Source organism: Callorhinus ursinus, unplaced genomic scaffold (assembly GCF_003265705.2).
Source record: "Callorhinus ursinus isolate GAN/ISIS: 27379988/994484 unplaced genomic scaffold, GSC_fseal_2.0 scaffold32, whole genome shotgun sequence".
Taxonomy (NCBI): Eukaryota; Metazoa; Chordata; class Mammalia; order Carnivora; family Otariidae; genus Callorhinus; species Callorhinus ursinus.
In genome coordinates, this window is record NW_027397094.1 from 13,779,014 (window position 1) to 13,793,809 (window position 14,796).

Consider the following 14,796-nt stretch of genomic DNA (forward strand, 5'->3'; position numbering starts at 1 on the left):
CCTCAGACGGGCCTCCTCCTGCTCAGGAAGGTCTTCTCCTCAAGAAGCCCTCCTCCTCAGACGGGCCTCCTCCTCCTCAGGAAGGTCTTCTCCTCAAGAAGCCTCCTCCTCAGACGGGCCTCTTCCTCCTCAGGAAGGTCTTCTCCTCAAGAAGGCCTCCTCCTCAGGACTCCTCACGTTACTTAACAATCAGTGGCCCTGTGACACTCTGTTCTTAGCTTTGAACCAGAACTTCCTATCTTATACTAGAAAATTCATCGGTCTCCATGTCTCTTTTCCTCTAGACCAAAACTTCCTTAAGGGAATGAAGCTAATGTTGTTCGTTTTTGCATTTCTGGGGCCTCACTAAATGGGCAAGGGACATGGAGTAGGATGGAGCAGGGTTGGACAAGGTATTTGTTGAGTAAATGAAGTCATCTTGTTCATTTTTTTGTGTTGAAGTTCAAGTATCGCGTTTTCTATTTTGGTTTTAGATGTACCGCGTGCTGGGGCCTTCTCGCCTCCCCATAGAAGACACGCTCCAAAACCTAATAAATATTTCTTGCTGGCTGCGTTCCATCACTGTAGCCTGTCTGCGTTCCACACAGAAACAACCACAGTATGGGGACCACCTTGCCCTGTGCAACCAAGGCAAAACAAAATGATTCAGCACTTCCAGAGCAAGCACACGAGATGCAAATGTTTCAAAAATAGACCCAAAGCCAAACTGAACAAAAACACCAAGGAAAAAAAAAAAAAACACAAAAACAACAGGCAGAGAAAAAAGTGCTACACGTATATGCCCAGGCATGCGAAGGGCAGGTTTTATCCTGGAGTGAAGACTTCTGCTGACATACACTTAGGGATCCCATACGGAATGGGAACTGGGGGCTTTCTAGTATCACTGGAACCGTGCAGATGCTTCTAGATACTGTCCCCACACGTACTCCTGGAGAACAGCAAGATGGTTTGCTGAAGGCACAAGACAATCTGTGATGGGAGGACTGCCAGACATTTATTAAGCACCTACTGTGTGCCAGACAGGTGCTAGGCATTATCACTTAGCCTACCTCGCTGCATTCCCAAAAGTCTGCTGAGGTAGGTTGTTACTTCTGTTTTACAAGGGCTCAAAGCAGGTAACCGAGGCCCAGCTGTTACAGTTTACACAAGTCCAACGGTACAGGGGGAAGAGCAGTCTTGACCCCTGATCTCTCCGATTCTCCGTTAGATACGCTGTCCACTACCCACACACAGGTACATGCAAGTGTTGGCTAAAAAACCAAGTTCGCGCCTTGCTAAGGTTGTCAGCGTGGACAGGAAGCTCAAAGCTCCTCTGACAGTAGCCCTACGGGAACTGGGGAAGGGTATCCCCATTTTTATTCCCTGAAGGTGACCCTGGGTCTGGCACGTCACCCGCTGCCTCCTGTGGTACCTCTGGGTCACAGCACCAAGCCTGGGTGACCTCACCATCCGTGCCCAGCCTGACTCCCAAGTGCAGCTCAGACCCGTCCTGCAAGATGGGCTGGGGATTACCAGGGGTGACACTGTTGTTGGGGAGCAGCACCGACCTGCCTTACTTAAAAGGTGGGCATGGGGTGACTTCCCACAAGGACCCCAGGAGTGAGTGGACACTTCCACGTTCCCTAAGGTAAATATATATCTAACCCTTCCTCTCCCCAACTTGCATGTACATCTGGGTGGTGTCCCCAAGAAGGCTTGGAAATGCAAACCCCCTTAGGAAAGTCGGCAGCTACACTCAACTCAGGTGTAGATGACAGATACCAAGTCTCTCCCGAGATGGGGATGGGGGAGGGGAAGAAGAGACAGCTACACGAAGGAAAAAAAGAAAAAGCAACCTGCTATATACAGAAAATGATGAAAAAGGCAAGTATTTGCAGGTTAGTGCAGAAAAACGTTCTGAAAAGCATGGGCTGGGGATCAGAGGGCCCAGGATTTTCTTCCTCTTTCACCACCTATCAGCAGGCTGTAGGGCCGGGACAAGTCAATCCAACCTTTCGGGGTCTCATAGTCCTCATCTGTAGGGTGGGGGTAAGGGTACCAGGATGGCTCCGGGCAGACCTCCGCGGATGGGCTGCGTGTACCCAAGTGCCCTGCTAGCTTCTGTCTTATTCTTACTGATTCTGTCTCCCTGTAACAAACAAGAACTCCTGAGGGGATACAGGTCCTTGGAAGCTATCACACAGAGGTCTGGGTTCCAGGCTGTGGCCCCAGGGCATGGCAGAAGCTGGGCTTTCCCTTCCGCACTGGTTGCACTGGGCTCTGTTAGTTCAGGATAAGTGAGGGCCCGGAACCCACGGGGTCTGCCTTCCTCTTCCGACTGGCTGGTGGCCCCTTCCCAGCCTTCACTTGGCTAAACTGGCCAGCTCTACGGACACTGGTCAGTCCGCCTTCTGCTAGAAGCAGTTAAGCACTGAGGCTGGTCTCTCTCTGCATTCCCGCTCCCCCCCACCCCGGCCCCTCCAGAAAAGAAGGTCCCAGACCAGTAGAATGATAGCTGTGTCTGATTATGTGTCTATGTCTTTCCCCTGAGTCAGGGAAAGGACCTGTTTACAGGCTGCTGGTGGAGCTGGGCAGTCACATGGGTGGGCTGGTCGGCTTCAGGGGCAGGAGAGATGGCTGGGCTTGCTGCAGCATCTCCTGCCTCCAAGGGCTGAGCAACACCTCTGGTCTGCCTGGGGGTTGGGGTGGGAGTGGAGGGGATGCTCTAAACCCAGGGGATTCAAGTGGGGGGGGTGTGTGTGGTGGGGGGGTGAAGGAGACCCCCCTCCTCCCCGGCCCCAGCTGGCAAGTGCCCCAGGACAGGACCGGCAGGAGCTCAGGCCACCGCTGCCCCTGTTGCTGCCAGATGCGCTGGGGGCCACGCAGGAAGGAGCCAGCGCTGTGTTCTGACAGCGCGGGGACAGCCCCGCGGACCCTGCAGCGGCTCAGCCTGGCCCGGGAGCTACTGAGCTGCCAGTCCCCCGCAGGCAGCGGGCATCGGGGCGCTGCACTGCGGGCGACGCTTCCTGGGGAGCGCGGCGGCACCCACGGCCAGGCAGTCCGGGCAGGGTGGCGGCTCCCCCCCACGCCCGGGCGCAGCGACCTCGCGCCAGCCCCCGCCGCCCCAGGCCGTTACCTTCCACTTTGGTGAGGGTAAGGACCGGACTGTTGCAGGCGCTGAGCGGGGCCACCCGGGCCGAGTGCTTCTTCATGATGAGCCGTCCGCCTGCAGGAGCGCCTCCGCCGATCGCCTACATCCTGGGGCCGGCCGGGGCGCGCCTCTCGGGTCCGGTCCCGGTGGCCTCCGCCGTGGAGGAGCGCGAGCGGCTGGCCGCTCAGGCCCTGCCCCCGGGGCTGCCGGCCGGGCTCCTGTCGCCGCCCGGCTCACTGCGGCGGCCGCCCCTCCGAGCACATCTTCCCTGGCCGCGCAGCCACTCCACACACGCGCCCAACAGCCTCCTGCCTGGAGGTTGCTGCAAACTCCAACGTCACGTACAAGTGCACTCCCCACGCCCACCCCACGGGCTCACCTGCTCCGCCCCCCGCCCTGGGACGCCCAGCCCCGCAGCCCGGGGCCCTCCCTCCCGGCCCTGTCCTGGTTGTGGCCTCGGGTCAGGGCGCCGGGGCCGGCCAGCGGCTCCCTGACCAGCCCTCTACCGCCACCAGCTCACGGGAGGGGAGACCCGAGAACTTAACCTCAGTGTTTCACGAGTTTAAAAAAGCCAGGCATCTGACTTCGGATTGAGAGCTGACTCTTCCCTGCACCAAGTCCTGAACTGTGGTTTACAAGAAGAAGTCGGGAAAAAAAGCAAAGCTTCCCACCGCTTGCGTTTAACTTCTTTGAAAGAGTCTAGGAGCCCCATTATTTTGTCTGGCATCGGTGGACAACAATTTTGGGGGGGTAGAGAGCGGGGAAGAAGATGCAGAGTCCACAGAGCAATGTGGCAACAAGAAAACCCAGGCTTGGAGATTTCTGTTCCTGCCCCCGTTGCCGGCGAGGCCCAACTCCCTGCGAGGTGGAGAAAATTTCATTTCGGCCCAGCTCCCAGGTTCGTGTCTCAGCAGCGGGTCTGGCACTTGCCTCTGCAGGCACTGGTCTCAGGGCTCCCACTCAGAACCAGCTGTAAGCTACTGGCCAATGATGCCTTTTAAAAAAGCAGTGACACTCCTATTGCATCATCGGCTGGGATGAGCTTTAAGGGACCACCGAGTCCCCAGGGCATTTACCCAACGATAATGCATCATTAATAAAGGGGTCCCACCACCGCCCTGCAGGTAGGATGCACAGGGCTTGGGCAGCCCCAGAAGCCCACAAAGCTTTATGGGCATCTTACTCACACATGCCCAGGCATCAGTTTGGGTCCCAGCCTCCTCTGGGAAACTGAAGATTCAGTGGCCCTTCATGGTAGGTTTTGTTGTTATTGTTAAGTCCTTACCCAGAGTTTGAGAAGCTCCCGCTCTACCTAGTTTCCTGTCTCAAAGTTGATATTCTACTGTACAACGTAATTCTCGTCCCCCAGAAGGGTGACTTGGTGGAGTGGTAAAGGTAGAGAATGACCTTAGAGCAAGAGGTTCTGGTGATATCCACCTGTATACCCCCAGGTCTCTGGCGGAAGTGGCTCCTACAAGTTGTCCTGTTATTACTTGCCCTCTTGAAGAGCCACGATGGACAGGATGGCCCCTGAGTCTCCGAAGGGCGACGGCTTCTCAAGGTTGTGTCCTCATCACTGTAGCCAATCACTGCAGAGCCCTCTAGTGGTAGCCTCTACATTATATGCCTCTCACAAGGAACTTGACCTGCGACCCCTAGAGATGACACTCTTAAGTCAATTTTGTGGATTAGATTTGTAAAAATTAAGCACAAAGAAGCCTAAAGCAAAAGAATTCCATCTTATATAAAGAGGACCTTTTTAATAAACATAACATTCTTATGTGTTGTTTCACCAAGTTCATCAATCAACATTTATTAGATACACAGTAACTAAAACAGGTATCACAGACTAGCAGTACCTATTTGCTATCAAGTACCAAGTCAATTTGTTTTACAGATGCCATTTCATTACTTATTTACAAAAGCTCTGTGAGATCGTTGTTACCTTGTTTTATAGATGGGGAACCTGAGGCTGAGAGAGGTTACATAAAATGTCCCAGGTCATAGAGTGAGTAACTGTCCAAGCAGGAAAATCCCAGTCTGAACGAATCAAAAACCTGTACTCACTACTGTATTTACAAAAACCTGCCATGCTCTTCTCTTAATGTTGTGGATGCAAAATGCAAACATTCCACTTAACTATTCCAATTCAGGTGGGAGATACTAGTCAAGTAACCCGTAACCCATCTCCTGCCACTTGAATGTGGTTTTGATCGATTTCATCATGCTCTTGAACCTCCTGGAGTCCGGGTCTCCCCCAGCACTTTAAGTTAGCCTGTCCACATCCTACTGGGTTGCTCACAACAAAAGTGCCCAATAAATATTTATCTGTTTTTTATAGATCTGCTTTCTATTTATTGCAATGTCATGTATAAGTTAAATAGATGATTATTATTGTTAAATACTCCTGTCATTGACTCCACTCATTAAGTAATTATACCTAAACCTTTTTCCCCCTACAGGATAGCCCAGGACCTTCTGATACCTGAAAGGTCATCATCTTCTTGTGTCTGTCAACTTCTCCTTATCAAAGAGGAGGTACCAATTGTTATCTCAACTTCCCTCCCTTAATTTTAAGAACTGCGTGCTGTTTCTTGTTTTCTACACCCAACTCCATCAGCTCACACCTTGTGTTTCAACCAAAAAAATCTTACCCCCCCAAATATTCCCTATACTCCTTTTAAAAATAGGAGTTCCTCCTGCTTAACCATATGAGAAGTGATCCTGTCAGTGCACACCTTTGTTGGGAGTGAGTGTGGTGAGGCTGCATAGTTAAAAACTCACATGAAGAAAATTATCTAAGTATTCTAGAATGTTAACTGTATGCTGGTATATGAGCACACACTAGTATTTTGAGAATTCCAACAATTTAAAACCCTATGTTAGAGTGAGGCTACTATGACCTATTTCAGGGATACCCAGAAAATCACACAAGTTCCCCACTTAAAAACTCAAATCTCAAATTACCAAAAAAAAGGTATTAATAATTCTTTCAATAAAGACAGAGACATGATCCCTGAATTATCAATGGAAACAACCCTGTATATATAATGTCTAGGCAAGAGGATCGTTCATTTGGACCCTATTCCTCTTTGGAGAATGTTGGTGTGAGCTAATAACTCAAAGGTGTCATTGGGTATCTACCTGTCTTAAATTTAGTACTATAGGAATTTATCTGAAAGAGGAACGAGGGTGATTTTTTCAAGGTCATATTTATTAACGTCATCTTCTAAAAATGTATGGGATAAATACCCAGGAGTGCAATTGCTGGGTCACAGGGTAGCTCTATTTTTAAATTTTTGAGGAACCTCCACACTGTTTTCCAAAGTGGTTGTACCAACTTGCATTCACACCCCCAGTGTAAGAGGGTTCCCCTTTCTCCACAACCTCTCCAACATTTGTTGTTTCTTTCCCTGCCCATTTTTGCCATTCTCACTGGTGTAAGGTGGTATCTCAATGTGGCTTTGATTTGAATTTCCCTGATGGCTAATGATGATGAACATTTTTTCATGTGTCTGTTAGCCATTTGTATGTCTTCTTCAGAGAAGAGTCTTTTCATATCTTCTGCCCATTTTTTGACTTGATTATTTGTTTTTTGGGTGTGGAGTTTGAGCTCTTTATAGATCTTGGATACCAGCCCTTTATCTGTAGTGTCATTTGCAAATATCTTCTCCCATTCTGTGGGTTGCCTCTTTGTTTTGTTGACTGTTTCCTTTGCTGTGCAGAAGCTTTTTATCTTGATGAAGTCCCAAAAGATGTAGTAAAAAGAAGGGCCACATGCACCCCAATGTTCATAGCAGCAATGTCCGCAATAGCCAAACTGTGAAAAGAGCCGAGATGCCCTTCAGCAGATGAATGGATAAAGAAGATGTGGTCCACATATACAATGGAATATTACTCAGCCATCAGAAAGGATGAATACCCAACTTTTACATCAACATGGACGGGACTGGAGGAGATTATGCTAAGTGAAATAAGTCAAGCAGAGAAAGTCAATTATCATATGGTTTCACTTATTTGTGGAACATAAGGAATAGCCTGGAGGACATTAGGAGAAGGAAGGGAAAAATGCAGGGAGGGAAGTCGGAGGGAGAGATGAACCATGAGAGACTATGGACTCTGAGAAACAAACAGGGTTTTAGAGGGGAGGGGGGTGGGGGGATGGGTTAGCCCGGTGATGGGTATTAAGGAGGGCACATACTGCATGGAGCACTGGGTGTTATACGAAAACAATGAATCGTGGATCACCACATCAAAAACTAATGATGTATTGTATGGTGACTAACATAACATAATAAAATTAAAAAAAAAGTAATGCAAAAAAATAAAATAAAAAAATAAAAATGTATGGGACAGTGGTTTGCTCATCAAACCCAGTATTTCCTCAGCTTTACAGGACGTGGTATCTGCTCTGATAGAAGAATGTTCTTTGTTACTAACCCCACTCTATGGTTTGTTTTTCTCTTTTCATCGATGAGGTTGGGGTGGTGGGATATTTAATGGCAATCTGTGGTATTCTGGTATAGCAGGCTCATAAAGAGTCGGTGGGTTTTGTGTTCTTAGCATTATGGCCCAAACACTGAAGCAAGTTCACTAAATAGATACAGGGAGTAACAAGCCCATGATGCAGAACTCACATACCATGAGTATGGGTTTTATACTCCCTGACCTGCACAGCAGCCTCCCTGCCTGCCCCCCACTTCCCACTCACAAACCAAAGAGTAAGGAAGTGAAAGAAGAGTCCCAGATAAGAAAGGAGACAAATCAGCCAGTTTCTTCTATGACCAAGAGGCTAGATTTAAACTGAAACTCCAGGTGGGGGCCTAGCTATGGCCCTTCAGGAAGAGAGAGGCAGACAACCCAGGGATGAATCATCAGGAAGTGGGCAGCTCTACGGACCTGGCTGATTCCTCACTTTCTGGAGGCTTACTACTTTTCTTTCTGGTACTGGGCTCCCAAGCCTGGCTCTATATTCAGGCTCAACTTCCTTAAATAATTTGTGTTGCCCAAACAACTTGGACTGACTCATACTTCTGCTGTCCATGGTGATCATTGGCCTATCCTTTCTTCTGTAATGGTATGTATCTATACAGACACACTACACTGTTCCAAAAAGGTATCCACCCAATCCCCTTCGTGGGGTTAAGTAACACTCATGATTCTCTTGAGCCCAAGAGACATGACAGCCAGTGCCAGCTTGAGTTTGAGCTCCAGCTCTGCCAAAAAGAGTGGTCAACCTCGGTAGGTCACTCAGCCTATTCTGGCCTCAGTTTCCCAACTTGGGCACAAGACAGACCCCATTGGTAGTTTTCAAACTGTTTTTCCTAGTCTCTGTGCAAGTCAACGCCACTTTTATATGTTGGGGGTTCCGTGTTAGATTTAGTTTATTAAAAAGTTGCCACTGTACAAAGAAAGTTTTGAAAACCATTGACTGAACAATCTCCAAGGTCCCATTTGGCTTTAAAATTTGGGGTGTATGAAATTATCTTCCCAGATAAGACAGTTGTCACTGCCTCCAAAGATCTTAAAAGAACCATATCCTTCATGAATATCTCAGTTAGTTAAATGGACTCGTTTTAAGTGGTTTTCTCACTTTTTTGACAGAAATATATTTACCTTTGTTAAAATTCATAGAGTTCCACACTAAAAAGGATGAATTGTACTGCTAATAGATTATCTATCAATTTACAAATTGGTAAAAATATATTTTACATATACAAACACACATATAACTGATTTGAATATTTAATAAAATACTACCCTTACTGGGCATGAACACTCTATTCTATTCTATTCTATTCTATTCTATTCTATTCTATTCTGTTCCATTCCAATTTATCTTGTTCTGTTCTTTCATTGCAAAAAAAAAAAAATGCTGATTGTAATCAAGTAAGTTGGTTTTAGTATGGTTCACTCGTGGGTCATAAGGCATGTGGTTTGAAAAATACTATTAAAAATTATATTCTTTTTAAGTTATGTGGAGAGCTTTACTTAATCTCTTCAAAATAAATAATAAAAAATTTAAAACCCAGCTAAGGTTTTCAGTAGTCGGAAAACAGCCCACTTCAATTAATTTACCCTGAAATATTAACACTATTTCATAGTTCTTCACAGTATTCAATAGTAAGAATAACAAATTATTTTTGTGGTTACCAATGTTTAAAAATAATCACTTAAAGTAGTTCCAGGAACCAGAAATGGAGTTTTACCCAAATAAATCAGTCTGCAGCATTAGAAGCTTTCAAAGTGGAGCATGCATTGGTATTTCCAACAGGAGAGAAGATCTAATGATTGAAAGAAATTAACTCCATACATTGGGCAGCTCATTCCCCTGATCTGGCAGGAATAATTGATAACCTTTTTCAATAACTCCGTGTGTAAGTTCAGGGAAACAAGAACCATTAGACAGATCACCTGATGGTCTTTCCCATCTCACACGTTCCTGCTCCAGCAATGTGCATCACCAGGACAAGCTCAGACTCATTAGGGTCCCACTAGGATTCTTCCTCTTTCGCTAGAGGTAATGTCAAGATTGCTCTTGCAGACACAGCCAGGCACCTCTGTGACTGCTCCATGGTGACCAGACAACAGCTAGCTTTGTGGCCTTTCTGAGCCCAGAGTTAGGGTCATGATGAACAAAAAGAGAGGCATGGAGATGGGAATGGGATGTCTGGTCACTTCCTCTGTGGATCCTAGTCAGGAGCCTGTCCTGCATCCAGTGACAGACACCACGGGGTCGCCCTCTGCAGGACTGGGCCACGGCATGGTGGAATGGGGTGGAATGGTGGATGCTGAGAAAGGGCAGCTGCCCTGAGGGAGCGGCAGGGCCAGGAAGGAGACCAGGCGTAGGGCTGGGACTCCCTTTCCTGGGACCTTCAGAGACCTACCTAGATGCCCATACAGATCATCAGTGTAGAGAAACTACAGGATGTCTGGTCCCCAGAAGATAAGAAATGATCATTCTCTTCCACTTTAGGAAATGAACAAGCCAGCTTCCACAGATCCCTTCCAACACCATGGATCAGTATGCAAAGGGGGTGCTGCTTATCAGTGGTTTCATGTGGGCACGTTGTTTAATCTCCCCATGTTCAACAGTTCATCCTCACAACAGAGATAAGAGTAGCAGGCAACTTCCAGTGCTGTTGTGGATATTAGAAAAAGGAACACATGTGAACTACATGGAAGGGCACCTGGCCGAGAGGCAGCACTCAGAACAGGAGTCATTATTTCCAGGCTGTCCCACTAGGTTCTTTAATGGGGAGGGGGCATCTCTGGTTTGCTTTATCTTGGGTGCAAAGCACCATATATGGAGTATGTAGTAGGTGCTCAAAACCGGAAGCTTGGAAGGAAGGGAGGGAGGGAGGGAGGGAGGGAGGGAGGAAAGGAGGGAGGAAGGAAGCAAGCAAGGGGCATAGTCACGGGACCCAGAATTCTGGAGTTTTCTAGAACTGTCTGCTTCAGCCACCTCCCAGACTATGCCTTTGTGCCGCCATGGGAACAGCAGCGACAAAACCATGCTTGCCAACTCCCTTCTGCTCAGGGCTCTCCGCCCCTTGCTGGATTCATCTCAGAGGAAGTGCTTTGGAGACCAGGACACTGGACTCAAGGTGAGGAGAGAGATCTGATGCCATTTAGTTCAGAAATAGCTGCTTGCTGTGTTCCGGATGATTCATCGACCACAGCTGGACTCCCGTCTGATTCCTCTGCTCTTCCTCCTCTGTGGAGTGGGAACTAGAATACTGACCTACATCAGATCCTTGTCAATGCCAGCAGCAAACTCCCTTGGCTGGTATTTGTTTCCAAGGGTGAATCAAGGGGATTGGCCATCAGACTGGCTTGAAAATGAGAATGTATGGGTTTGGGAAGGCGACTGCCCCATTCTTTAGTTCCTGAACACAGGGCAGGCCAGGATAAGCAGACCAGGGTCACGTTCACTGAGAACAGAAGAACAGCCTCCAAGTTGGGTGGATCGAGTTTCCAAAGTCCTGATCTCTGGGAGCAGGGCCTCCTCTGGAGTCAGGGAGCACTTCGCACTTCTCTGAAGGCAGTGACCACCTCTGTCCTGCCCTAGAGCTTTTTATATACTTGCTTCAGCTTCCTGCTGGGCTGTAAGCACTGGGAGTGAGGGACCTTGCCTACGAACAGGGCCTCAATGAGCACTGTTGAATAGATGGATAGATGGATGGATGGGTGGGTGGATGGATGGAAAATCCCCAGGGCAGAAAGAAGCAGGAACTTGCCCGTGGTACAAGTGGACAAGACGCTAAATCGAGAGATGCAGATTCAGCAGGTCTGAGGAGGCAGGTACTGTCAGGATCAGCTTCCTGAACTAGCCCTGGCCATAGCCCCTTCGGGAGTCAGGGAAATCCCACCCATTTGTCAAAGGAGCTCCAGGCAGCCCAACCCCGCTCTGTGCGGGCAACCTCTGGGTACCCCACTCTTCACACCTACCCTGATCCCCACAGCTCCTTTCCTCTCCTGAGGACCTGGCTATTGTCCTTCATTCCCCAGTGAGGCTGGATCTAGGAAATAGCTGGGTCCTCCTGATGTCTGGCCTAGCTCAGTGCCTCCATATAATCTAAAAATCACCAGAAGCCTCCAAGGATCATGGAGACTATGTAATGCATTTCCTTGTAGGGGTGGTGCAGGGGGGTTACAGAGTGTCACGCAGGTGCCTGAAAACTACTTAACACACCTCCTGCTTCCCAAATTTTCCCAGTCCCAGGGGCTTCCCATTCACACGGCACCCTCACCTTCTCCTTCCTCTACCCAGTATGGCCTCCTACGTGCCAGGCTCCAGGCTCACTGTCATCCCGGCCAAGCAGAACCTCCTGGGAAGCGTCTTCTGCTGATCTGACTGGAAAGGGGAAGCCCCCTGGCACGCCGGTGACTACAGCCTCCTCCCTGCTAGACTTGCTTCCCTGAAGTCTCGGTCCAGGCTCACTTTGCCCCTGAGGCAGACCTGTCCTCTGCGTTTCGCCGCACACTGCTCCCCTATCCCAAAGAACAGACGAACCTGTCCACGTTACTGGGTATGGTTCTTGGCCAAACTAGTGTCATTAGAAGCAGAGACCATTATCTCAGAGCACAGTTGACCAAGTCCCCATAACTCTGTGAACTCACTGGGTGAGAGTCAACACTTTGCACGTCAGGGCTTACCAGGTGACCCCTCTGGCCAAAAAATAGAAAATGCTCCCAAGACCTAACTGGGTCTTCCCAAAAATAAACCTTGAGAATTGCCAATTTTCTTCCTTGTTTTGCAGAAGATGTTAGTTGGCCTACACTGGGCATGTGTAGGCACGGGTGTTCGTATGAAACTGTAGTACTCATCAGAGGAAGGAGGGGCAGGACAAAGGGAGAGAGATTTATTCTACGATTGAATTGGATACGAAGAACACACTTCATTTTTTTTCTTTTCTTTTTTCCAAAAGCAAACAAACAAAAATCCTGCTTAAGGCAAAGGCTGCTTTTTGCTGTAGGGCTCCAAGAGAAGGTCCCACAAATTGTGGACAAAAGCAAGAAGAAGCCAGAGGTCTGGAGGCCCACCCTGCTCCTGACTGAGGCAGCTAGTCATGCCTTTCCCCCAAAATTCTGGCTAGTGTAGGGCAAAGGGACAAGTCCCAAGAATTCTCTAAAGTTCTTGGTCAGGTTTGGAGGATTAAACACATGCATGATTTGGGGCGCCTGGGTGGCTCAGTCGTTAAGCGTCTGCCTTCTGCTCAGGTCATGGTCCCAGGGTCCTGGGATCCAGTCCCACATCGGGCCCTGTGCTCAGTGAGGAGCCTGCTTCTCCCTCCCCCTCTGCTGCTCCCCCTGCTTGTGCTCTCTCTCTCTCTCTCTCTGACAAATAAATAAATAAAAATCTTAAAACAAACAAACACACACATGCATGATTTGTTCCCCAAATTCTCTTGCTGGTGTCAGAATATTTCTGTCTCATGGATTCCAAAACTACCTTATGACACTAGCTCCTTGTCACTTTGACAAAGATGAACTTGTCAGTGCTCCGGGGAGGCATCCGGGGCCATGTGACACCGAGTGACCAGCCGAGAGCATTTGTTGGTGAGACAACCAGGCTTGGTTGTCTGCTTATTTTCCAGTTTGATGGGAACCTTTTGAAATCATCTAGTCAAACTTTGTTTTGGGGATTCTTTGGTCAATCCCCATTTCGATGTTAAGATGATGATCTTTGGAAACTTCACATACTGCTGATGGAAGTAAAAATGATACTCCCCTCTGAAAGTTGGCAATATATATCAAAATTCCGAAAAAGTACAAATCTTTATGGCCCATTACCTACTATTTCCATTTTTAGGAATTTCGCCAAGAAATAATCTGATGTGACCATAGATATATGGGCAAAGACGTCCATCCAAATTTTACCATGAGTAAATAAAAAATGAGAAACAACCAAAAGGTTCAACAACGGGGAAATGGAAAATAAAGTTTGGTGTATTTACACAAAAGAGTAAAATGCAGCCGATAAAAAAAAGCTTTCAATAAATGCTAAGAAGAGAAAACGAGGCATGTATTTTATGTCCAATATGATTTTTACATATATTACATATTCGTTTTATACATAGGCCATATCATTCACATATATACACACATACATATGTATACATAATATATAGTCAGCCAAAACCTAAACAGGCTACCTTTTTTTTTTTTCTAACTACCACAAAAATACTGATTCATTTACTTTCTCCTTGAGACTTCTTTAAAGAAGTTTATCTACTTTTAGAAATTCAGTTCAGTAGTAGATGGGGTTGAGACCAATAATGATGCCTGAGAATAGTTTACAGGGTCTAAAAGGTGTCTCTTGTAAGCAGATACAAATGCTAATAAAATGGGAAAAGCCTTCATGTACAGATATGTATCAAATAATGCTGCAACTGTTTTTTTCTCTTAAAATATTTTTTCCTCTTAAAATATTTAGACAATTTCTATTCTTCTTATATAAAACCCTTTTAGATCCATGCTTCTAAAGTCATTGTTCCCCTGTCTTTATAGAAGTGTCTATTTCAACAGCAAAAGGAACATACAGTTCCCTTTTCCATATTTTGAATACTTTGTTTCCTCCCATCCTTTTATTATCCTTGCTGTGTAAATTTTCAGAAGATGCTAGTAATGAAACAAAGAGAAGGGAGAAGGAGTAGCAGTGTTGGCTTCTTCCTGCAGGCGTGAAAGGGACACGCCCCCAAAGCTTTGAGTTGGTACAGCCCCCTGGGGGAGTGCCCTGTTGGCGTGGCAAGGACCAGGTGCCTCCCCTTGGGACGGCTTCCTTAGGATGCTTCTGTCTTTGCTCCAACCTCAGTGAAATCTTGTCTAACCTCTTCCTTCATCTCTTCACTCCTGCTTAGATGGAGTTTTAGATCTTGCCTTCAGTGTGCATGAGCGAAAAGGCTGTTGTGTGGAGTATCTGTCTTAGATGAGAGGACTGCCAACTCCTTGTGTCCTGGTCAGCTCCGTGGTGCCCCAGGCACCTTGCAGAGGCAGGTGTTTGAAACCCAGAGGGCTCCAGCCCATGAGGGAGGCGGGCACTCTGACATGATGGCGGGAGAACAGAATGGCCCCACGATGCATTGCTTCCACGCCTTTCTGCACAACCACCACAGCTAGTGGCTTTGGGGCACAGGTTAGAAGTGATTAGGCATGGTTTTTAT

The 14,796-nt window shown here is 47.6% G+C and overlaps 1 protein-coding gene across 3 annotated transcripts in view; it reads right to left on the minus strand.

Annotated features, from left to right (window-relative positions):
* SLC35F3 (solute carrier family 35 member F3) overlaps nucleotides 1–14,796 on the minus strand; it is a 393,111-nt gene that overhangs the window by 115,674 nt on the left and 262,641 nt on the right. The window contains exon 1 of one of the 3 annotated variants that reach the window (XM_025850875.2): nucleotides 3,116–3,420. The exons of the other annotated variants lie outside the window; for them this stretch is intronic. Coding sequence (XP_025706660.1) covers nucleotides 3,116–3,191 — 76 coding nt within the window. The 5' untranslated portion in view covers nucleotides 3,192–3,420. Of the gene's footprint in view, nucleotides 1–3,115; nucleotides 3,421–14,796 lie in introns of those variants that run through there. 3 annotated transcript variants of the gene reach the window in all.